At 42.0% G+C, this 26,502-nt stretch overlaps 1 protein-coding gene across 2 annotated transcripts in view; it reads right to left on the bottom strand.

The window, feature by feature from the left end:
* MPHOSPH8 (M-phase phosphoprotein 8) overlaps window positions 1–22,495 on the bottom strand; it is a 49,121-nt gene extending 26,626 nt beyond the window's left edge. For both annotated transcript variants that reach the window (XM_059995563.1, XM_059995564.1), the window contains exons 1-2: window positions 22,018–22,495; window positions 8,416–8,571 (exon numbers count right to left, since the gene is read on the bottom strand). In XM_059995563.1, the coding sequence (XP_059851546.1) occupies window positions 8,416–8,571; window positions 22,018–22,236 (375 nt within the window). In that variant the 5' untranslated portion in view covers window positions 22,237–22,495. The remainder of the gene's footprint in view (window positions 1–8,415; window positions 8,572–22,017) is intronic.
* Between the last annotated feature and the right edge of the window lie 4,007 nt (window positions 22,496–26,502).

The raw sequence follows: 26,502 nt of genomic DNA, 5'->3' as shown, positions 1-26,502 counted from the left end.
CACACGGTGTCACCAGGCACCAGCTGTGTATGAGACAACAGCACTGCTGCTGTCATGCTGCTGAGGTATCACCCGTCCTGATGCAGCAGAGGGTCTGTGTTCCTATGATACACATGGTCAGGAACACAAAGGCAAAGTCTGCAACTTGCTCAAGGCTCACCTGAAAGCTACCCCTTTGGTTTAAGCAAGTTCTGTAAGAGAGACTTCTCAAATTTCCCTCAATCCGGAAGAGTTTACAACTGACTTCCACCTTCTTGAAAACCATTTTCCTAAAGACTAGTGTTGACCTCCTTGTTTCCAAGCAGAACAGCCTGATTTTACTTAAATTTTCTGCATTGGTAAAGGGGAAAAGGGGGGAAAAAGAGGAAGAATAAACGAAGCTTGCTAGGTGCAAGACTAATATTACTTCAAAAAAAGTTTAAACAAGAATTCTAAAACAATTATTTTTTCAAAATACTTACAATCCATCAGATTCTTAGTTGGAACACAGTAATAAGAAACACTATCCTGCACACTCCACCGACTCCCCACACTCCACATTTCCAGCCCAGATCTCCCTCCTTCAACTCAGACCCATGTTGCCAATGTGAGACTGGCCATCTTTACTTGGATGACAAGTAAGTAACTAAAATCTCATGTGTTCAAAACTGGAACTGTTCCCTGAATAACACCATCACTTACCTAGGTTCCCAAGCCAGTAACCTGAGACATCTCTGACACTTCTTCCTTCATCAGCTCGGTCACCGATCCTATGTGCATCAATTCTCCAACCTCCCCACCTCAGTTCAGCCCCTCGCCTCTCCCCGCCAGCAGCCTCTCCCCACTCCAGAGTCAGGTCAGGACCACAGCGTCTCAGAATCACCTTCCCAGTGATGTTAGTAATAAAGGCAGAAGGAATGTCAGAATTAGAAAATCACTATTTTCCAACCTGCAATGAAATAATGGTTCTAGGCAACAATCTTCAATGGCTCCTAAAACCTACACACGAAATGTGAGGAGTTTTCTAATGGTAGATAAGACTGAAAACACCTAATCTCAACGATCCTGTTAACTTCACTGGAAAGGAGTCAGCTAGACAAGATGGGCCTTCTGATGTGTTATAGCACCACTCATGACCATCCTTGCAAAATAAATCAATCAACCAATAAACTTGAGAGCAATCCTGCTTCTACATCTAGCCACCAGTTCACAAGAACACGGGACAGAGGAACATGTTATACGCTATCATGTGCTCATCCAAACCCAGAATATGGGAAATTCTACAGAAAAACAATGTGGTCTCTTCATCAAATAAACATGATGGGGAAAAATAGGGGAAGGTTAGAGGAAGAAGCCGTTATAGATTAGAAGATATTTAGAGATTACTGATGATATACAACATGCAGACCATTTTCACATCCCAATTCAATCAAATCAACAAAGACATGTTTTGTTTTGTTTCTTTGAGACAGCTGGGGGGAACACATTATTAGATAATAGAAGACATTAAGAAACAAGTGTAAACTTTTTTGGTACGATAATGGTATAGCGGTTATGTTTTCACAATGTCTGTAATTTAATAAAGTTTTGCAGGGTAGAGTGATATGCCATCTGGAGTACTAAAGTATTTGCCTTAAAATACTCCAGCAAGTAAAAGGGGAGAGTGGGAGCCGCAGACAGGAAGAATGGCGAAGTCCTGATAGTGACTGGAACTGGGTGATGAATTCTCAAGTCTCACGATACAGCCTTCTGCATTTTTATATGTCCAAATTTTCCTAATAAAATTCTTCAAAAAAGCAAGTTCCTAAAACATAAATCTCATCACACAACTTCCCTCCAAACTTCTGCCGGCCCTTCTACTGCCCAGACGGTTGAGTTTAAATCCAGGCGCACACGAATTTCTTCCCAATTTCTGCCCCCGTGTCACTCCTGCTCCTTTCCAAGTGAAAGCTCCGGCACTTCTCACCATCACCCCAAAATCTGTGCTTCTGCAAAACTCTGCATCTTTGTACCTGCCTCCCCTCCTAGGACCCTTGAATTTCTCATCTCTTAGGGCTTCGGCCAAAGGACGAATCTTCTGTAATGCACCTTTGATGCTTATCCTCTGACTTTCCACAGCGGCCTCACAGCTGCCCGAGATCGTGTCTCACTCCGTGTTTCAGGTTCCGTCCACCTGGCCCTCCCCTTCACGTACCGTGAGCGCCTTGAAGGCAGAGGCGCATCTTATTCTTCTTCTTCCTAATGACTTACATATGAGAAATGGATTTTTTTAATGAATGAACATGAAATAATTAGCAAACAAGAGGCTGGACTTATCCCTTTCATCAGGTAAAACAACTTAAAAGAAGTCTACAATTCCAAAGACTCTCGCCTGTACACAGAAAGACCCCCGGGGTCCCCCCCCCGAAATCCACAGCTGGGACCCCACAGCGCGAGGTCAGCCTCCTCTCGGCGCAGCTACTCGGCGCCTCCCTGTTGTCTCACCTGGTCCTGGCCACCAGCCAGGCTGCTGGCCCCATGTGGTGGCTGCTGGGTCACCCGTCGGCTGCTGCCCAGCGCAGCTGATTTACAAGGCCGCGTCAGCTTCTGGCGCACAGCGAAGTGATTCAGTTACACCTCCACACTTATGTCCTTTTCCATGATGGTTTATTACGGGTATGCAGACAGTTTTCCTGGGCTCTGCAGTAGGACCTTGTTGTTTATCCACTCTATAGATGATAGTTTGTATCTGCTAACCCCAAACTCCTAATTCATCCCCACCCCTTCCCCTTTGGTAACCATCAGTTTGTTTTCTATGTCTGTGAGTCGGTTTCTGTTTCGTAAATAAGTTCATTTGTGTCATATTTTAGATTCCACGTATAAGTGATATTTTATGGTATTTGTCTCTCTGACTTACTTTGCTTAGTATGATCATCTCTAGGTCCATCCATGCTGCTGCAAACGGCATGATTTCATTCTTTTTGATGACTAATACTCCACCGTGTATAGGTACCACATCTTCTGTGTCCATTCACCTGTCCATGGACACTTAGGTTGCTTCAGGTCTTGGCTACTGTGAAGACAGCTGCTGCTACCTATCCTAATTCCTCAGTCACCTGGGAAGAGCTCTAATGCTGGCTCCTTAGCACAAAACTTTGAAACAAGACTTTTCCTCTGGTCATTAGACTACTCCCAAGATAGTTACAACCTGTATGTTTTAAATAAATGGGTTGATGCAAATAAATAATATAGCACTTTGGCTTTAGGCTTCAAAATACTCTGTGTGAAATTATTATTTAGCATTATCTAATGAATCAGTAGGTTAGTTGCACCAGGGTAATCAGCCCTGGAGTAACTGGCCAGATTGAGTGAAGTCAGGACATAAAAAATAGCTACCATCTGATGAACAGTTGTTTGCCATCAAATGATGCAAAGAAATTAGTGTTAACTTTTAAAATAACTAAAAAATAGTCGAACAAAATTAAAACCACACATATCACAAGTCTGAGCACTTTCAGTATACTAGTAATCTGTCTTCTTACTCATTTTAATAGTTTCACACATAAAGTAAACATACTATTTATTATCCAAATTAGGACAACTTTGAAAATGAACGGGACTCTGATCACAGTCACACCAGGTCGACAAGCTTTTAAGCTGGGACTGGCCCCGGCAGGTCAGGGTCAGTCACCCTGCCCCACCTGCTCAACGCCCAGCCTACAGGAATGGTGATCAATACTGTGCATGAGGTGTGATGGCAAAACAACTGAACAAGGCACGCACACCCCAGCATCACTGCCTCTACCGAACCACCTCTGGAAACCATGAGCTTTTCAATAGTGCAACCACTGCTCGAATAACTTTTGGAAGCTCACCCCTGCACTTTTAGAGCCATCACCACGCTTTCCTTGGGTACAAAGAGGAGGCGTTACTAGAAATTTTCTTGCATGACATATAGATTCTTATGAAGACAATTCCAAAATAAATAATTTAAAACCATTTTGGGCCATGGAACTATTGGAATAAATGTTTACTTCACAAAATGTACACTCAAAAATAAAGCCTATTTGGGTGCACAAATTCTAATTCATTTTACATTAAAAGAGCACATATATTATTTTATAGGCAGTATTTCAAAAAGCTATCCTCAGACAAATTTTAAAATAAAGGCAAAACTATCTCCTAGCTGAGTAGTAGGGACACAAATGATTATTAAAAAACACAGTTGTGGGCTTCCCTGGTGGCGCAGTGGTTGAGAGTCCGCCTGCCGATGCAGGGGACATGGGTTCGTGCCCCGGTCCGGGAAGATCCCACATGCCGCGGAGCGGCTGGGCCCGTGAGCCATGGCCGCTGAGCCTGCGCGTCCGGAGCCTGTGCTCCGCAACGGGAGAGGCCACAGCAGTGAGAGGCCCACGTACCGCAAAAAAAAAAAAAAACAGAAAAAAAAACACAGTTGTTTGCTGGTTAGAATATGCATTGATAAAAAATTATTTTAAAAGAAAGGCAGGGGCTTCCCTGGTGGCACAGTGGTTAAGAATCCACCTGGCAGTGCAGGGGACACGGGTTTGAGCCCTGGACTGGGAAGAACCCACATGCCACAGAGCAACTAAGCCCGTGCGCCACAACTACTGAGCCCGCACTCTAGAGCCCGCGTGCCACAACTACTGAAGCCTGCATGTCTAGAGCCCATGCTCTGCAATAAGAGAAGACACCACAATGAGAAGCCCACGCACCACAACGAAGAGTAGCCCCCGCTCACCACAACTACAGAAAGTCTGCAAGCAGCAACAAAGACCCAACACAGCCAAAAATAAAATAAATAAATTTAAAAGAAAAGAAAGGCAGAAGGCAAAATCCTTTTATATGGTACTACTCTTGAAAGTAAGATCATACATGGACAACTTGTAAGGCCCCTCAAGAGCAAAAGATACATATGATCTATCTTCATAAAACTGTGACCATTTAAGGGTCTGGTCCATTTAAGACACTCTATATTTACTTGGGGAAGAAAAAGAAAAAAGCTATCTCTTAAAAAAGAACCAAAAATGTAAAAACAATAAAGTGTTGCCATGACAGGCCAGTAGAGGTTCTTCTGTGTCATGTGACATCCATCATCAAAGCTCAAGCAGACCAGCGGCCGCCTTGTCCGTAGATTTTCAGTCACTAAAGATGAAGGTCTGGAGTGTCTCACACAAATGAATGTTAAATAGCACCTTAGTTTTTCTTTTTAGCTTCAAATACCCGATGGTCAGCAAAAAGGTAAAAAGGTATCCGAATGCTAAATGACAAAAAGTATTTTAATGAACAAATACTATTTCTGCATCATGTATATTTTCTGGTGAAGAGTATCAACAATCACTTTTTGGGGTATTTTAGAATCCATTCCTAACTTCTGTGATGCTTACTAAGTCCTAGGCAAGCAGTGCTCCCAGATTTAAGTGGATAAACTGACGAATCAAATAGTCTTAAATACTGCTGTAGTAAAACCTCTCCACAAGACAAAGATTTTGGTGAATGGGAAATATCACAGTTTTCACATAGGTAGCAAATATTTGTTTCTTGCATGAACAGAACGATGACGAGATGAACAAAGCATTTTCTCCTACTGGCTCTCTACTTCTATACCTACAGTGAAAGAATCACAAGAACTTATGAACAGCAAAACTATTTTGCTGGGCTTCCCTGGTGGCGCGGTGGTTGAGAGTCCGCCTGCTGATGCAGGAGACACGGGTTCGTGCCTGGGTCCGGGGGGATCCCACATGCCGCGGAGCGGCTGGGCCCGTGACATGGCCGATGAGCCTGCGCGTCCGGAGCCTGTGCTCCGCAACGGGAGAGGCCACGACGGTGAGAGGCCCGCGTACCGCAAAAAACAAAAAAAACTATTTTGCTAAAGTGGGAAAAGGTTAGCGACCAGTGCATTTTTGCCATATGCCTGTCCACTGATACTACTCAATGATTAGGTCAAAAAGTCATAGCATTATAAATACTGGAATACTTTATAAAAGACAGAATTCAGGAGAAAGTTCACCTGACATAAGAAATAGAGGTTTCAGTCTTACAAAAATTCAAAATGTTGTTAGTGCCTAGAATTTTAAGTTACTTATAAAATAGTAAGGATAGCTTAGAAAAAGACACTTCCAAGTGGACAAGTGTCTTCCTTAAACTAGGACAAGGATTAAGAATAAGCCTCAGGGACTTCCCTGGTGGTCCAGTGGTTGAGAATCCGCCTTCCAACGCAGGGGAAGTGGGTTCGATCCCTGGTCGGTGAACTAAGATCCCACAGGCCAAAGGACAACTAAGCCCACTCGCCCCAACTACTGAGCGCCACAACTAGAGAGAAGCCCATGCACCACAACGAAAGATCCCGCATGCCACAACGAAGATCCGGTGAGCCGCAACTAAGACCAGATGCAGCCAAATAAATTAAAAAATTAAAAAAAAAAAAAGAATAAGCCTCAAACAGACCAGTCGATCAGGAAACATTCTCATTCAGACTGTCATCAATAATTTTAAATCAAGAGAGTTGCAAGTTGGGTTTAACCAGAGCCTTGGTAAAGTGAAAGGGCCAATAAAGCCAGTATTCTATAAGTCAAGACTTCTTGGGAGAAGTTTCAGCAAACTTATCTCACTAATAAAAGCAGGAAAGTTAGAAATAAATTTAAGAAGATTTCAATCAAAATGTCTAAATTTTGAGAGTAATATGAACCAATCACTTAGTAAGACAGGTGCATTTGTATTTGTATAGTGTTTTTACTGAAAGAAATAGGGAAGGAGGGAGTAGGCACCCATTCTAGAAAAGTGAAGTATAACTGCAGCAAAAAACTAAAGAAAACATTCTCTAATCTGAACTCATCTTGTGAAGGATTTCCTTTACAAAAATTTTAAAAGTACTGAAGGTTTTGCTTAGTAATTTAAAAACTGTATTTATTAAAGACTCTGCCACTACAGCATACAATTAAAAAACTGGTAATTCTACTCCTCTAAATGGATTTCAAACTACAGCCCAAACCAAAAGAAAACCTACCATAGTGGTTAAGAGTGTGGCTGCCTGTCTCTGTCACTACTAATGGGTGAATCTGGGCTGGCACTGAACTTACCTAAGCCTCCGTTTTCTCATCTTAATCCATGAAAGTGCTGGCCCAGCATTTGGCACAGACAGAGGACACGTGCTGGGTGAGCAGAAGCTGCCTCTATCACGGCTATTATTGTTAACAACTGCTACACACAGTCAAGTCCCAATACTGTTTTTGTCATTTAAAAAATACTAAGTATGCAGCTGAAACTCAAATTGTTGGGAAAGAAGGGATCAATATTCAGCCCTTAAAAAATAACTTCAACAACTAAGACTCTTTATTGTGAGCAATTTTCACTATATAGTTCTAAGTTCAAGAACCTCTGTCAGTATTCTAAAAAATGATAATTATTTCTAATGAAAAAGAAAACTAAAAGCAAAAGCAATAAGTTGAATTAGAGTCAGTTCAATTTATAAATAGAAGCTATAAATGAAACTTACAAAGAAAAGTAAAATGGGAAATTCTTAGAAGATTCATAAATAAAACCAATTCAATAATGTGTGGAATATGAGAATCAAGGATAAAACAATGGACAAATCCATAGAAGGAAACGCTTAAACCGAGTCTGTGCATTAGTTTTAATGTTATCCCACTTTAGACCACCATCAAGTCTTTTTTCAAACTGCTGATGATAGAAGTTTAACTCATCTGAGTTCCTTTCAATTCTTTATCCTTCCTTACCACCACCAAGAGCTACTAAAAAACCATAAAGTGGTTAAAAATTGAAGTGGAAATAGAAAAGAAAAACAGAAGACCCGGAGATAATCAGACCTATGAATAATCTGAAACGGATTAAAATTTATAGCTTTGTAAAGTGATCTAAGAATTGTTTGAATTAGCAGAAAAGTCAGACTTAGAAATATGTTAATAATGCTGATTAAATATAAGAGTATGTGTTGTATCTGTAATAGTAACATAAATTTTCCTCAGGTATACAAAAACATGATGAATATGACCATATTTAATGTGACCATAGTTAATAATAATAATGTGACCATAGTTAATAATACTATGATGAATAGCATAAAAAATATTCCTCAGGTATACAAAAACATGATGCTCACATCATGGACGAACAAGTAAAGTTTCAACACATCGCTTTTCTCCCCACTATCATCTTACTCTTAACTTAAAGGAAAATAACAACATGCCCCAACTATACCTGTATGTCACCTGCAATCACAGCTTGGCTACAGAAAAAAGAGCCTGGCAAAAATCAATGAAAGCATTCTATGAGAATCAACTGGCTATACAGAACTCACAATAGGAATGTTGTATATTTTATTATTATTTGTAAATTCCTTACTATACATTCTGTATATTATTAAAATTTATAATAAACTTATTATACTAAAAAAACCCACTATGAGATAAAATATAATACCTGGACATCCTTCTTCACTGGTTTAGCTTTGTTATCCGCAACTTTCTTCCTAAATTCAAGAAGAACTTCTTTACAGTCCTCAAGGTGAACCTCAGGCTCCCAGGTATCATCATCTGATGTGTATCCTTTCCATCGAACTTTATAAACGATCTTGCCCTGTTATATAAATTAAAAACAGGCAAATAGAGGATATTAGACTTGACTATAGCTCCAAAGCCATACAGTTGCTGAGAATACATGAACCAACCTGAAATGGAGATTAAAATCATGGTAAAGACTGTTCATCTCCTGAGATCATTTGTGAATTCCTTAAAATACATAATTAAAGTCCATCCGATCTAAGTACAGCTGTAGCTTCTCCCTCTGAGGGCAAGTGCTTACTGTAGTGGAATAATAAAATATCAGTCATATTTTAATCTGTCCCCTCCAAATGTGAATCAGCCTAAAAGCCTCTCTTAAAATGTTCTCTGCAAGACATGAGAAGCTGGTAATTGTAACAGTTTCTGGGGAGAAGGAAGGAAGGAGAGTCAATCTTCAATCTATTTTGCACGTATTACTTTTCACTTAATAACTAATTTTTAAATTAAGTAACCACAATAAAACAAATGTAAAAAAATGTTAATCTCCTGAAGCAAGTGGCAAAAACAAAAACAAAAACAGTATCACACCAAAAGCAAAAGCAACAAAAGCAAAAGTAAACAAGTCATACTACATCATACTAAAAAGCTTCTACACAGCAAAGGAAACCATTAATAAAATGAAAAGGCAACCTACTGAGTGGGAAGATATTAGCAAATCATATATCTGAGAGTCAATATCCAGAATACATAAAAAACTGATACAAGTAAAAAGCAAAAAACAATCTGATTAAAAAATGGGCAGAACAACTGAACAGTTTTCCAAAGAAGACATACAGATGGCCAACAGATAGCTAAAAAGATGCTCAACATCACTAATTATTAGAGGAATGCAAATCAAAACCACAATGAGTTGTCACCTCACACCTGTTAGAATGGCGATTATCAAAAACAGAAGAAATATCAAGTGCTGACGAGGATGTGGAGAAAAAGACCTCTTTTTTGCACTTCTGGGTGAGACTGTAAATTGGTGTAGCCACTAAGAAAAACAGTATGGAAGACCCTCAAAAAATTAAAAACAGAACTACCATATGATTCATCAATCCCACTTCTGGGTATTTATCAAAAGAAAATGAAAATACTAACTGGAAAAGATATATGTACCCCATGTTCACCGCATTAGTTACAATAGCCAAAAAGTGGAAACAATCCAAGTGACCATCAATAAATGAATACAGAAAACGTGGTATGTGTATATAGACACACACATATATATCACATACATATATAATCATATACATCACACATATATGTATGTACACACACACACACACACACACAATTATTCAGCCATTAAAAAAAAGAATGAAGTCTTGCCATATGCAACAACATGGATGGACCTCAAGGGCCTTACGATAAGTGAAATAAGTCAAAGAAAGATAAACACTACATGATCTCACTTACACATGTAATATAAAAAGATAAACAGGGCTTCCCTGGTGGCGCAGTGGTTAAGAAATCCGCCTGCCAATGCAGGGGATGCGGGCTCGAGCCCTGGTCCAGGAAGATCCCACATGCCGCGGAGCAACTAAGCCCGTGAGCCACAACTACTGAGCCTGCGCTCTAGAGCCCGCGAGCCACAACCACTAAGCCCGCATGCCTAGAGCCCATGCTCCTCAACAAGAGAAGCCCGCGCACTGCAAGGAAGAGTAGTCCCAGCTTGCTGCAGCTAGAGAAAGCCCCCACGCAGCAACTAAGACCCAAGGCAGCCAAAAATAAATAAATAAATAAATTTTTAAAAGGAAAAGAAAAACAAACACACACACAAAAAAACCCAAGCTCACAGATACAGAAAGCAGACCGGTGGTTGCCAGAGGCAGGGGTGGGGGTGGGAAATGGGTGAAGGGTGTCAAGAGGCACAAACAAGGTAAATATGTCGCGGGGATGTGACAAATGTGCAGCGTGTGGCCACAGTTAATAACACTGTGCTGCATATTCGAAAGGTGCTAAGAGTGCAGATCTTAAACGTTCTCAGCACAAGAAAAAAATGTTAGATGTTAACTAGACTTACTGTGGTGATCATTTCACAATGTATACAAATATCAAATCATTATGTTGTACACCTAAAGCTATTATAATGTTATATATAATGTCAATAATACCTCAATTTTTTTTTTTTTTTTTTTTGCGGTACGCGGGCCTCTCACTGTTGTGGCCTCTCCCGTTGCGGAGCACAGGCTCAGGACGCGCAGGCTCAGCGGCCGTGTCTCACGGGCCCAGCCGCTCCGCGGCATGTGGGATCCCTCCAGACCCGGGCACGAACCCGTGTCCCCTGCATCGGTAGGCGGACTTTCAACCACTGCACCACCAGGGAAGCCCAATACCTCAATTTTAAAAAAATTAAAATAAACAAACAAATAAAACCACAATACCATCAATCCATGTTTTTAATAAACCAAAGACTGAGGTCTTTTTCTGATTATATAAGCAATGTGCAGTCTTTGAAAATCAATGAAAAACAGGAAAAAACAAATAAAAGTCACCTCAAAATACTGATAACAATTTGATCTATTTCCTTCACCTTTTGCATTTATAAGTATATATTTAATGTATATATACTTAAAACACTGGGATACTATCAGTTTTATCTTGCTTTCTCACTGATATATCAAACATTTCTTGCTTTAATATCTTCCAGAAGCATAATTTTTAGTGACTGAACATTATTCCATCATATAAATACAACAAAAAATACATGGGCTTCCCTGGTGGCGCAGTGGTTGAGAGTCCGCCTGCCGATGCAGGGAACGCGGGTTCGTGCCCCGGTCTGGGAAGATCCCACATGCCGCGGAGCGGCTGGGCCCGTGAGCCATGGCTGCTGAGCCTGCGCTTCCAGAGCCTGTGCTCCGCAACGGGAGAGGCCACAGCAGTGAGAGGCCCGCATACCACACACACACAAAAAAAAACCAAACAAACAACAATGAAAACTCTCCCTTTGGAAACCAAAGGTTGTTTTGATTGTCTCCAATTTGTGTTTTTTATAAGTAACACTGTGACTCTGATTAGGTTGTTAGAATAAATTCCCAAAAGAGAGACAGGATCAAATAATAAAGCCATTTAAAGATTGTAAAAATGCACTGTCAAATGTCTTCCAGAAAAGATGCTCCAACTTTCACCTCACCTGATACAAGAGCAGGGATCAGCAAACTGTAGCAGGGCCTGCCTCTGTTTTTGCTCATCCTGTAAGCTAAGAATGGTTTTACATTTTTAAATGGTTGAAAACAAATCACCCGATCATTACACCTGAAACTAATGTAATATTCTAAGTGAATTTCACTTCAACTAAAAAAAAATTAAAACAAACACACAAAAACAAATCAAAAGAAGAATTATATTTACATCAAGTGCCTCAAAATGTGTTGTGCACTGTCAAAATCTCTTCATTTATTGGTTCACTTAATCTTTAGAATAACCCTGTGAAGTATTAATATTCATTTTACAGATGAGGAAACTGAAGCTTCTAGACAGACTAACTACTAATGATTACACAGCTAAGGAGTAGTTCAGGGCTTCCCTGGTGGCGCAGTGGTTGAGGGTCCGCCTGCCGATGCAGGGGACGCGGGTTCGTGCCCCGGTCCGGGAAGATCCCACATGCCGCAGAGCGGCTGGGCCCGTGAGCCATGGCCGTTGAGCCTGCGCGTCCGGAGCCTGTGCTCCACAATGGGAGAAGCCGCAGCACTGAGAGGCCCGCGTACCGCAAAAAAAAAAAAAAAAAGAGTAGTACAGCTGAAATCCAAACCCAGGACCTGGGCTGCATGCAGAAAGTCAGCCCGCACTGTGAAGGCAATACGTGTAAATGCCAAAGGCAGATGCGGGTAACACGTTCTAGTGAGTTCCCAAGAAGGAAGATCACTGTCTTTGAGAGAACGAAAGTTTTTTAGGAGAATGAGGTCACATTTCTACCATGACAAGGAACACCAACTCTAAACCCCCAAATTGTCTCTCAGCCTACAAAGTCTAAAATGTTTACTATATGGCAATTTACAAAAAAAGTTCTGCCATATTCCACATCCACTTACTAAATTATCATTAAGCCATTTACATTTTTTCTTTGAAAAATTACCTGCTATGTGCCCACTTTCACCACTGCTATTCAACGTTGTACTGGAAGTTCTAGCCAGAGCAATTAGGTAAGAAAAGGCTATAAAACGCATCCAGGTTGGAAAGGAAGAAATGAAACTATATTCATGGATGATATGATTCTATTTATAAAAAAATCCCAAAGAATACACAAGAAAGTAACCAGATCTAATAAATGAACTCAGCAAAGTTGCAGGGTACAATACACACAAAAATTAATTGTTTCTATACATCTGAAATGCCCAAACCAAAAATGAAATTAAGAAAGCAATTCCATTTACAATAGCATCTAAAGTATAAAATACTCAAGAATAAACTTAGCTAAGGACATAAAAGACTTGCATACTAAAAACTACAAAACACTGCCGAAAGAAATTAGAGAAGATACAAGTAAATGGAAAGACATCTGTGTTCTTTGGTAGGAAGACTTAATACCGTTAAGATGTCAACACTACCAAAGTGACCTCAGGTCCCTATCAAAATTCCAATAGCCTCGTTTGCAAAGGTAGTAAAGACAAACCGCAAATTCATATGGAATTGGAAGAAGTCCTGAATAGGCAAAATAATCTTAAAAAGAACAAATTTGGAGGACTCACACTTCTTGATTTCAAATTTTACTACAGAGCCACAATAATCAAAACAGTATGGTACTGGCATAAGAACAGATACATGGAGTCCAGAAATAAGCCCACACATCTAAGGCCAACTGATATTTGATAAAGGTGCCAAGTCCAATGAACAGGGACACAAATTGTGCTGGGACAACTGGATTTTCACATATGAAAGAATGAAGTTAAATCCCTATCTCACACCATACACAAAAATTAACTCAAAATAGATCAAAGACCTAAATTTAAAAGCTAAAACCATAAAATTCTTAGAAGAAAACACAGGGGTATATCTTCAGGACCTTGGATTTGACAATGAATTCTTGGATACAGGCATACCTAAGAGATATTGTGAGTTTGGCTCCAGACCACTGCAATAAATATCACAATAAAGCAGGTCACACAATTTTTTCGGTTTTGCAGTGCATATAAATGTTATGTTTATATTTATACCTTGGTCTACTGAGTATGCAGTAGCATTATCTAAGAAAACAATGCACCTACCTTAATTAAAAAACACTTCATTGCTAAAAAATGCTAACCATCATCTGAGTCTCCAGTGAGCGGTAATCTTTTTGCCATAGTAACATCAAAAATCACTGGTCACAGATCACCATAACAAATATAGAAATAATGAAAAAGTGTGAAATATTGTGAGAATTACCAAAATGTGACACAGAGACATGAAGTGAGCATGTATATATGAAGTGAGCAAGGTATATATACAACATCAAAAGCCCAAACAAAAGAAAAAAATAGGTAAAATAACTTCATCAAAAACAAAAACTTTTGTGCATCAAAGGACATTATCAATAGAGTGAAAAGGAAACCCATGTAACTGGAGAGAATATTTCCAAATGACATCTCATACGGGATCAACATCCAGAATATATTTTTTAAAAAAAACTCCTCCAACCCCAAAACGAGACAACACAGTTAAAAATGGACAAAGGGGGGCTTCCCTGGTGGCGCAGTGGTTGGGGGTCCGCCTGCCGGTGCAGGGGACATGGGTTCGTGCCCCGGTCCGGGAGGATCCCACATGCCGTGGAGCGGCTAGGCCCGTGAGCCATGGCCGCTGGGCCTGCGCGTCCGGAGCCTGTGCTCCGCAACGGGAGAGGCCACAACAGTGAGAGGCCCGTGTAGCGCAAAAAAAAAAAAAAAAAAGGACAAAGGAAGGACATGAATAGACATTTCTCCAGGAAGATATACCAATGACCAATAGCACCTGGAAAGATGCTCAACATCATGAGTGCTTTGGGAAATGCAAATTTCAAAACCACAAGATACTACCTCACACCCACTAGGTCAAACAAAAACATAGAAAGTAACAAGTGTTGGTGAGGATGTGGAGAAATGAGAATGTTCTCACATTGATGGTGGGAACCTGAAATGGTACAACTGCTGTGGAAAACAGTTTGGCAACTCCTCAAAAAGTTAAACAGAATTACCTCATAATCCAGTAATTCTTCTCCAAGGTATATACCCAAAAGAACTGAAAACAGAGACTCAAACAGATATCTGAACACACATTTCAGGGCAGCATTATTCACAATAGCTAAGAAGTGGGAAACAACCCAAACAAACAATCAACAGATGAGTATATAAACAAAATGTGGTATACACATATAATGGATTATTCAGCCTTAAAAGGGAAGGAAATTCTGACACATGCTACAATATGGATGAACCTTAAAAACATTATGCTAGGTGAAATAAGCCAGACACAGAAGGAAAATGCTGAACTGGCCAAAAAGTTCATTCTGTAAAAACCCAAATGAACTTTTTGGCCAACCCAGTATTTATGATTCCATTTATATGAGGTACCTAGAATAGGGAAACTCATGAAGACAGAAAGGAGAATAGTGGCTGCCAGGGGCTGAGAGGAGGGAGAATAGGGAATTAGTATTTAATGGGTACAGAGTCTCAGCTTGGGAAGATGGAAGAGTTCCGGAGCTGGATGGTGATGATGACTGCACGTCAGTGTGGATGTACTTAATGCCGCTGAACCACACACTGAAAAATGGTTGAAATGAAAAGGTTTAAGATACACATATATAAAAAAAAAGATACACATATAAAATCATATATATAAACTACATCAACAATATTTTAAAGTTACTTGTTGTATCTTTTGCCCATTTTCTTGCTCATTTATGAGAATTTTTCTCTTTAATACTTCTTTTTTTGGCCTTGCCACACGGCTTGCGGGATCAGTTCCCCCACCAAGGATTGAACCCGGGCTATGGCAGCGAAAGTGCCAAGTCGTAACCACTGGACTGTCAGGGAATTCCCTTTCTTTTTAATACTTGATGGCTATTAAATCTGTCATATATATTCCAAATTCTTGCTTTTCCAGATTTCTGATTTTTCTTTTCTGCTCAATACCCAATCTCACTGAGAAGCAAGAACATACTCATGCAATAGTTTTCTGCACGAACTGCAGAGCACCATTCTAGCTATACTCTTAACACTTGTCTGATTTTATTCATACAACCACCAAGGCAATAAACTTTCGAAACTGACTGCCAACCACTGTTCCCTCCCATTGCACCCTTCCATCATGCCCACACTGCCTTTCAATCATTCTGCCATCTGTAGAAAGACCAAGCATTAGCATCTAACAGGATTAGAAACTAAGAAATAGTGGGAAAAGAGTAGCCTCTTAACTTTTAGAAATAATCCTGAAAATCTTTATAATTTTAAAATAATAATTAAGAGTCTATGTTGGGAATTCCCTGGCAGTCTAGTGGTTAAGACTCCGAGCTTCCACTGCACAGGGCGTGGGTTTGATCCGTGGTCAGGGAACTAAGATCCCGCATGGTGGGCCCCCCCCCCAAAAAAAAGAGAAAGCATGTCAGTTTAACGGTTCAGCTATATAACTGGGCGCAGGGCAGTGATTATAACAACTGAAAATGCATGCGTATGCTTTTTAGCAAAACAGTGTGGAAAGAGAAAACTATTAATACACAACCCTGTAAGAGCTTCTATGAAGGCACAGTTAAAACTGGAGATAAACCAAGGTGAGAGAGCGGCTTGCTTAGGTCCTCGTGGCGGCACTCCTGCTCTTGGCACAAATACCACAGGAGAAGTTACACCGCTACAGGGGAGTGGAGGGATGCCTGAATGTACCCAACAACAGGGCTCGGAGACCAAAGATCCTTACCTGTGGGCCACCTTAGTTTTGTGTGCATAAAAATAGTGCTAAATGTGTTACTCAAAGTTGCTTTTAAAAAACACTATTTACTTTCAAATGGGCCAGAAAAAAATGTATATAAATAAAGAGAGAAAAAAAATAAAGCCAATATCAACAACTGGGGGATCTGGGTAAAGGCGTATGGGAGATTCTACACAATTCTTGCAACTTTTCTGATGATTAAAAAAAAAAGGCAGTAATGAACACATATAAATTTAATACTTGTTATCAATTAGGTTTGGTCTAGTCAATGAGAATGAGGGAGTATTAACAATCATTCTCAAGTACAAGGAACACATCTCAATTTTAGCTCCAGATTTAACTGACTGATAATTGTTAACAGCCTTCATTTCAGCAGTTTTGCTTCATTCATTCATTCAACAAATATTTACTGAGGGTCACTATGTGTATAGCAGTATACAAAACAAATGAAAACCTGAATTACATGTTTTTTTATAGGAATAATGTCAACCCAAATATTGCCCAAGACTTTGCTGTATATTAAGAAATTTCATGATAGCCCTGGGATCTATAAACTTATCTTCAAAATTCCCCAAATGTCTATTTTCTTGGTAGCCACATTATCTTTTCACTTAATCAGTGGGACAAACTAAATGGCAGCAGATGGTCCGTCCTCTTATCCTCTTAGGTTGTATATACTAGATAATTAGCTAAAAATTTTTGTTGGGCTTCCCTGGTGGCACAGTGGTTAAGAATCCGCCTGCCAATGAAGGGGACATGGGTTCGAGCCCTGGTCCGGGAAGATCCCACATGCCACGGAGCAACTAAGCCCATGCGCCACAACTACCGAGCCCATGTGCCACAACTACTGAAGCCCGCGCACCTAGAGCTCATGCTCTGCAACAAGAGAAGTCACCACAATGAGAAGCTGGCGCACTGCAACGAAGACCCAATGCAGCCAAAAATAAAAAATAAATAAAATAAATTTATAAAAAAAGAAAAAGCAGAAATAAATGAAAAAATAAAGAAATATATAATCTAACACTAAAAAAGGGTAACATCACAACAAACTTTGGTTTATTCTATGAACACAAAGTTGATTTAACATTAGGAAATCAATGTAGTTTATCACATTAGTGATATAAGGGAGAAAAATTATGCGATCATCTTAACAGATGCAGGAAAAAATTTAATAAAATTCAACATCCTTTCGCAATAAAAGTATTTAGCAACTAGAAATAAATGGAATTTCTTTAACAAAGGGTAAATACACAAAAATTAATTGTATGAGCAACAAATAAGACAATGAAACTTTTCAAAAGACCATTTACCACTGCATCAAAAATATCAATTATACCTAAAAATCAACTTACTAAGACCTCAACACAGAAAGCTATAAAACATTATTGAAAGAAATTAAATTGATCCTAAATATACCCACAGATTCAATGCGAATCCCAATAAAAATTCAAAGTTTTTAATGTGTGCAAGGAAATTGACAAGTTGATTCTAAAATTTATAAGGCATTGTTAAAGAATAAAAAGACAGATTTGCTCAATGTAACCTGATCCCTACATTACACTATACACAAAATCAATTCCAAGTGAAATGTAAATATAAAATCTGAAAGGCAAAACAACAGAGCTTTCAGGAAAAAAAAAAAGAGAGAATATTTAGGGTAGGGAAAGATTTCTCAAACCAGACATAAAAAGCACTCAACATTGGGCTTCCCTGGTGGCGCAGTGGTTGGGAGTCTGCCTGCCGATGCACGTGACACGGGTTCGTGCCCCGGTCTGGGAGGATCCCACGTGCCGCGGAGTGGCTGGGCCCGTCGGCCGTGGCCGGGCCTGCGCGTCCAGAGCCTGTGCTCCGCGACGGGAGAGGCCACAAGGGTGAGAGGCCCGCATACCGCAAAAAAAAAAAAAAAAAAAAAAAAAGCACTCAACATCAAGACAAAGATTAAGTTTTTCTACATTAATCATATGAACTTCTACTGACCAAAAAAGACATAGCAGGAAAAGAGATATACATGACATCACCCACAAAGGATTTGAATCTAGAATACAACAAATTAATAAAGAAAGACAAAGTAGAAAGAGATCTGAACAGGCACTTCATAAAAGATAACCAAATGACCAAAAAATAAGTATTGGGTTGGCCAAAAAGTCCGTTTTTTGGCCAACCCAATATATGAAAAGATGCTCAATGATTTCAACACTGATTACCAGTGCAGAATCCAGAGAAATATAAATTACAAGTAGGAAATACCATCAGATACCCCACCAGTACTGGCTAAAAGTATAAAGACTGACAATATCAAGCGCCAATAGGATGCTTAACAAAAGGAATTCTCATAAAACATTAGCAGTAGTGTAAATTGGTACAACCAATTTCAAAAACAGTTTCCACTTAAAGCTGAAGACACATGCATCCTGTCTGAACAATTCCACTCCTAGGTGTATACAACCAAGAGAAACATTTGTGCACAATACACCAGGAGACATGTTCAATAAAGTTCACAGAAGCATTATTCACAATAGCCAAAAACTGGAAACCCAAATGCCCATCAACAGTAGTAGAAAAGAGAGACTGTAATATGTTCATACAACTGAATACACTTGACCCTTTAAAAACATGGGTTTGAACTGCGGGGTCCACCTATATGCAGATATTTTTCAATAAATATATTGGAAAATTTGGACTTCCCTGGTGGCACAGTGGTTAAGAGTCTGCCTGCCAATGCAGGGGACACGGGTTCGAGCCCTGGTCCGGGAAGATCCCACATCTCTTTTGATGTCCATTTGATGTTTCATTTTTGATGCTGCGGAGCAACTAAGCCCGTGCACCACAACTACTGAGCCTGCACTCTAGAGCCTGCGAGCCACAACTACTGAGCCCATGTGCCACAACTACTGAAGCCCACACGCCTAGAGCCCATGCTCCACAACAAGAGAAGTCACTGCAATGAGAAGCCCACACACCACAATGAAGAGTAGCCCCCGCTCACCACAACTAGACAAAGCCTGCGTGCAGCAACAAAGACCCAACACAGCCAAAATATATATATATGTATATATGAAAATTTTTTGGAGATTTCCGACAATCTGAAAAAAGTCACAGACGAAACACATAGACAGAAGTACTGAAATGATTAAGAAAAAGGTATGCAATGAATGCATAAAGTATATGTAAATACTGGTCGATCATTACAAAGACATAAGGTGTGTGATATTTAATGTAAAATTAATGTGTTAGTTTTCTTAACGTTTTATAACTTTGCTTTCAAAGATTTATATTACCATATTCTTTTCTAATTGGAGAAAGTGAGTATTAGATTATTACAGGTAAGTAACTTCTTTAAAAATGTAATAATGTTTCTGATACTGTACTATGAATATGACTGTAATACCATACGCCACAAAAATTTTCTAACAATTCATTCATTAGTGTCTAGGCTAGGCTACTGGGAAGCAATTTTATCGATTACACTAGGCTACCATAAAGTATGAATCAATAAACTTTTTCACATTATCTTTTCATTTTTGGTGTCCAGTGCTGGTAACACATATAACATCTACAGTGTTTTATATCATATAAGACAATATTGATGTAGGTTCTGACAAGCAATTCATCTCATAAACAGAAGATGTATACTTAGGGTATAAATTACTGTAAATACATTTTCTCTTCCTTCTGATTTTTTAAATATTTTCTTTTCTTTAGTTTACTTTTTAATTAAGGATACAGTATACAATACACATAATATACAAAATATGTGTTAGCTGACTGTTTCTACTATGGGTAAGGCTTCCCCTTCTGGTAGAAGGCTATTAGTTAGATTTTGGGGGAGTTTATAAGTGGCTTTTCAGCTGTACAGGGGTCAGGCACCCCTAGGCCCCAAGTTGTTTGAGGGCCAACAACTATGCAGCAATGAAAAGGAAAGAAACTATAGCTCCAACAACATGGAATAAATCTCACAAAGATATTGTTGAGCAAAAAATGCAGACACACACCAAACAAATATAGTGAGATTCCATTTAAATGAAAGAAAAAAATTTTTTTTAATGTGGGGCTTTAGGTACAGTGCCTACAGTTCTTTGGAACTGGCAACATTGAATATTGTAAAAGAAGTGAATCAACAATTCTGAAGATATTACGCTCCTAACCAAATATTTTCTGAATATCTTTCACCTGCCAAGCACTATGTTAAACGCAGGTGATACACCTATCACCTCAAGGTGCTTACAAGGTATCTGGGAAAATTATACATAGAAATGTCCCTATCTTTACTGCAACTAACAATAAGATTGATGACGCTGGATTTCGGTTATTTATCCCCCACTGTACAGGAGAATCTTTTTTTTTTTTTTTTTTTTTTGCGGTACGCGGGCCTCTCAGTGTTGTGGCCTCTCCCGTTGCGGAGCACAGGCTCCGGCCGCGCAGGCTCAACGGCCATGGCTCACGGGCCCAGCCGCTCCGCGGCATGTGGGATCTTCCCGGACCAGGGCACGACCCCGTGTCCCCTGCATCGGCAGGCGGACTCTCAACCACTGCGCCACCAGGGAAGCTCCAGGAGAATCTTTAATGTCAGCAACTGTGTATGCTACAACTCATCTCTATATCCTCAGGACCTAACACAGCACCTACCCATGCAGTAGTTGAAAACAAAAAAAGTCTGCTGAATGAATGGACAAAAAAAATTAATATAAGGTAGCGTATGACAAATGGGAAATAACAGACAATAAAAAGAACACAGGGGGACTTCCCTGGTGGAGCAGTGGTTGAGAGTCCGCCTGCCGATGCAGGGGACACGGGTTCGTGCCCCGGTCCGGGAAGATCCCACATGCCGCGGAGCGGCTGGGCCCGTGAGCCATGGCCGTTGAGCCCGCGCGTCCGGAGCCTGTGCTCCGCAACGGGAGAGGCCACAGCAGTGAGAGGCCCGCGTACCGCAAAAAAATAAAATAAATAAAAAATAAAAAGAGCACAATATACAGAACGACCACCGTGTAGGGCCTTTGGTCATCTTACACCTATTTACTAAAACAGATTATTTTCCCATTGCCCATCCTCCCACCCTCTCACCTTCCCCCAGCCTCCAGCCCACAGTTCATTCACTCAATCTGATATACACAAAGCAAGCACGGTATGCTAGGCACTGGATTAAAGTGTCAGCGATAACAAATTAATAAAAAGCATAGTCTACCAAAGGAGCCTACAATCTAGCAGGAGACAAACATGTAAAGAACGATAAGCTTGAAGGGCATAAATGGGGAAGCACCACACTCTGCGGGGACCAGGGTGAAACACGGCTTTCACACAGACACTGGGCGGGAAGCGCCGGGCAGGGCGCGGCGAGGAATTCAAGGCTCCTGAGAGGCTGCTGGCACACGCCGCACAGGGAGAGCGGGCGAGGATGCTCAGGCTCTCAGACCCGAGACGCCGTCCCCCGGGGATGGGGATGGGGATGGCGCGGACGGGGCCTAAGAAGGAAGCCTCCTCTCAATGTCCCCGCGCCGTGGACATCCGTCTACACCGCCTCCAGCGCCTCCTGAGCGGGCAGCACCACTCCGGCCGCGCCGATCGCCGCGCGTGAGCCTCCCTCCGGCCCGGGCCCCGCATGTACCCCATCGATCTTCATGTCCAGGATTTTCTCCACCTCGAACACATCCTCGCCGTCATCCTCACTGTCCCCGACGGCCTCCGCTCCTTTTGCGGCCGCGTCCTTCTCTTTGCCCACCGCTCCTCCTCCCTCTCCTTCGACTCCGGGCGACTTGCCACTGCCGTCGGCACCCGAACCAGGAACTGCAGCCGCGCTCGCCCCCTCCGCCTCCGCCGCAGCCATAACGGATCTCTGCCAGCCGCGGGGAGAGCGGTTGCGACGCGCGCCCCGCGCTCGGCCCCGAACCCCCGCCAGCAGGATGCCGCTGACTAGAAAACGCCAATGGCGGGCTCGGGACCCCAGAGCGACGCGCGCGCACAACAATCACGTCAGGCGGGCGCGCCGGAGCCCCGCACCACCCACAGGAAGCGGGTGGGCTGGCCGAGGTGGGGATGCCCCGAGCGGAAGGAAGAGCAGGCCGATGGAGGCGCTAGGAGAGGCCGCGGTGTAGCGCCGGTGGGCGGGGCTTGAGGAGCGTGGGCGGGGTGTGGGCTGAGGGGAAGGGAGCCGCGGAGCGGAGGCTGCATTGTAGCGCTGGTGGGCGGGGATTGCGGGACTTGGGCGAGAAGTGGGCGGGGCGAGAGGGTCAGCGCGCGGGTCTGGTTCGTGGCGGGTTCTCTTCGTGCCGCCCGCTGCCCAGAGCAGGTGACCCTTATCTGGGTGATTTTGATTCGATTAACGCCTGTGGAGGATCCAATCAAACACAGCCTATAGTGCTGTTATATTTTAGGGAGTGCTGTTTAAAGATAAGGAAAACATTTATTTTCCAATTTCTAGTAGGGTTTTGTTTTGTTTTTTTAATTCCCACAGAGAAAAATCAGAGGAGGTGATAAAAGTAATTTGTACACGTTATGAATGATTGACAAAAATAGTCACCCCTCAAAATGAATTGTCGCCCAGAGTTGCTAGGTGAAATATTTCTCAGTTTGAATTGCAAATAAGCAAATAAAGTCTTTGTAGCAGCGAGCTTTTTATTTAACAGTGAACTTTGTCGACTGAAAATAAATGCACAAGGTGAGAGTTGCGAGTTGGGTTTTATTTGGGGCAAAATGTCCCCTATGTCCAGGGGACAGCGCCTCAGCAGCTCAGGGCCTGGGTGACCGGCCAGCAGACGAGCGGTCAAGCACGCGCTGCTGCTGGCCACGAGGAGCGGACACCCCGTTAATGATTTTGTGCCTTTCTAGATGTGAGGGGAGGCGAGAACCGGGCTCCTAAAACCTTCTCCAGCTTTTCCCAGAGCACAGAGCGCCTCACTCCTGATCTCCGCCCTGAGTTCCTCTCAGGGGGCCTTGAAGGTCCGCAGCTGTGGTGGCTAATGACCTCATCCTCGAGTGAGAATTTTCACCTGGCAACTTAATTTACAAAATTAACTCTTTTAAATGGGCTCCCTGAGTTCATTTAAGACTATGATCTGGCAGGCGCCTTTTGAGAGCAGCGCCAGATGTTTGAGTTGGCTCACAGAAGGCATCCTAGGCATTAGGAACACAGCGATCGCTACACCATAGCCTGCCCGCCAGGCACTCTCATCTCTAAGGGAAGACACAGCAATTCTAATGCTTCCATATTTTTTTTAAATAAGTTTAAAAAATATTATAAAGCAACGTTAGTTGATGGGGGACAGCTGATTGTTTCACAAGAATTCCAGCTAACAAGTATAGAAGAAAAAATAGAGAACCACAATATTTCATAAAATGATTCAGACAACAGAATCGTTAGCTGAAAGACTGAAGAGAAACTGGATGCCAAAGTATCTGTCCACAGGTGAGTGTTGGCTGTAGGCCACAGTGGAAACCTGCTGATCAATGTTAGCATTATTACAGTAGAACAACCAGCCTTCATGGCTCATGTTGACAGAAATGCTGATCCTTAATCTACTCAGGACTTTAGATCTAATTTCCAGTTTACAAGAAATATGGGGAAAGAGAAATGGAAAGAGACATGTCCAGAATGTGGGACATCCTGTAGGAGAGCCAACCCGTTTCCTCAGCAGCAAAAGAGGGAAGAAAAGGCTGTTCTAAGCGTCCAAAAACTTGACAAAGCATTTTAAGTCTTGAGGGAGTTAATTACACTATTTACTCTGCTTTTATGTATTTTTGAAATTAAGTATCTATGTTCATTGTAAAATTTTTTCAATTAATTCAAAAATGTATAAGATAGAAATAAAGTTCCTGTTCCTCAAAGGTAACTAGTTTGGAATATGACATGACGGATTTTTATCTCATACATATATAAACACCCATTTATACAACTTTTTTTTTTTTTTTTGCGGGCCTCTCACTGTTGTGGCCTCTCCCGTTGCGGAGCACAGGCTCCGGACACGCAGGCTCAGCGGCCATGGCTCACGGGCCCAGCTCCGCGACACGTGGGATCCTCCCGGACCGGGGCATGAACCCGTGTCCCCCGCATCGGCAGGCAAACCCCCAACCACTGCACCACCAGGGAAGCCCTTATACAACTTTTGAAATGAGCTCTTTTGCACATGCTCTGCCACTGCACTGTGTATCTATGCACATAAAATACATGCATGTGTTGGTGTGTCCATATTTCTGTAAGATGAATTTCTAGAAGTAGAATTCCTACTAGCGGAATTTATATGTCAAAGAGGGTAGTGATTTAATTTTTCCTTCCAGTTTGATTGAGATATAATTGACATCCAGCATTGTGTAAGTTTTAGATGTACAGCATAATGGTATGACTTACATACACGATGAAATGATGACCACGGTAAGTCTAGTGAACATCCATCATCTCAAATAGACACAAAATAAAAGAAAAATATTTTTCCTGTGAAGAGAACTCTTGGGATCTAGTCTCCGAACAATCCTTATATGTAACACACAGCAGCGCTCATTCTATTCGTCATGCTGCACATCACGGCCCTAATACTTACTTGTCGTATGACTGGAAGTTTGCACCTTTGGACCACCTTTGCGCACTCTCCCCTTCCACCACCCCCATCTCTGGTAACCACAGGTCTGATCTCTTTTTCCATGAGTTTGCTTGTTTCTTTTGGAAGCATAATTGACCTACAACACTATATTAGTTCCTGGTGCATAACATAGTAATTCGATATTTCTATACATTATGAAATGACCACCACATTGTGATTTAAATTTTGATAAACATTGCAAAATTTTGTTTTACTAGTATACGTCTCCAGTAACAATGTAACGAGGTACCCAGTTTGTCTTCTGTAATTACGTCAAGCAAACAAGCAGGGCAGGCCAGGGCTAAGACCTGACTGATTTGGCCAGTAAAGATATAACAAGCCTGTTTCAGATTTAGATGGTTTATACATATATAAACAGCAAAAGGCAGAGTAGTCAAAGATGCCAGCTCCCCTTGGCCTTGGGCCCACGGCCCCGAATGGAGCCGGACGTCTGCAGCGTGAGTAGTGGGACAGGTCCTGAGCTTCTTGCCTCATCGGGGAGGAAGGTGGGAGGAGGCCTTTAGGCAGCTCCTCACAAGCCTCCCATTCCCTCGGGCACCAGCAGGCTCACAGGGTCCCTCATCAGGGTGTTGGGAGCCACTGGAGAGGCAGGCGGGCAGGCCCCGCAGCAGGAAGGAAACCCTGCACCTGTGTGCGTGAGGGGTGATGGGCAGGATGGGTGGGAGGACAGCCAAGACTGTATGTCAGTCTTGGCGCAGTGGTTGAGAATCTGCCTGCCGATGCAGGGGACACGGGTTCGAGCCCTGGTCCGGGAAGGTCCCACATGCCACGGAGCAGCTGGGCCCATGAGCCATGGCCGCTGAGCCTGCGCGTCCGGAGCCTGTGCTCCGCAACAAGAGAGGCCGCAATAGTGGGAGACCAGCGCACCGCGATGAAGAGTGGCCCCCGCTTGCCGCACCTGGAGAAAGCCCTCGCACAGAAACGAAGACACAACAAGCCAAAAATAAAGAAAGAAAGAAAGAAAGAAATATTAAAAAAAAAAAAAGACTGTATGTCAAAGACACCGGGGTTCTACGTAAAGACAGAGCGGAAATGGACTGGAAGGCATCGTGTGGAGTAGGCTGGACAGAGACCTCACTCCCTTCACAAGAAAAACTCAAGATGGATCAGAGGCCTAAACAAACAATGCAAAACTATAAAACTTCTAGAACATAACATAGGAGAAAATCTAGATGGCCTTCGTTTGGTGATGAGATTTTTAGATGCAACACCAAAAGCATGATCCACCGAAGAACTGCTCGAGACACCTAGTGTCTCTAAACGATAAGAAAGGTGTCCAGGGACTTCCCTGGCAGGCCAGTGGTTAGGACTCTGTGCTTTCACTGCCGGGCCGGTGGGATCCCTGGTCAGGGACCTGCGATGCCACAAGCTGCGTGGTGCAGCCAAAAAAAAAAAAAAAGAAAAACAGCTGCGCAGGGATCTGCAGCTGAGGGTCCATACCAGGGAGCGTGCACACCAAGTGCCAGGGGGGCCCGGGTTCAACACCCGGTCCAGAAACA

Source organism: Delphinus delphis, chromosome 18 (genome assembly GCF_949987515.2).
Source record: "Delphinus delphis chromosome 18, mDelDel1.2, whole genome shotgun sequence".
Taxonomy (NCBI): Eukaryota; Metazoa; Chordata; class Mammalia; order Artiodactyla; family Delphinidae; genus Delphinus; species Delphinus delphis.
Note: the sequence above shows the minus strand (reverse complement) of the source record. Positions and strands in the feature narration are given on the sequence as shown.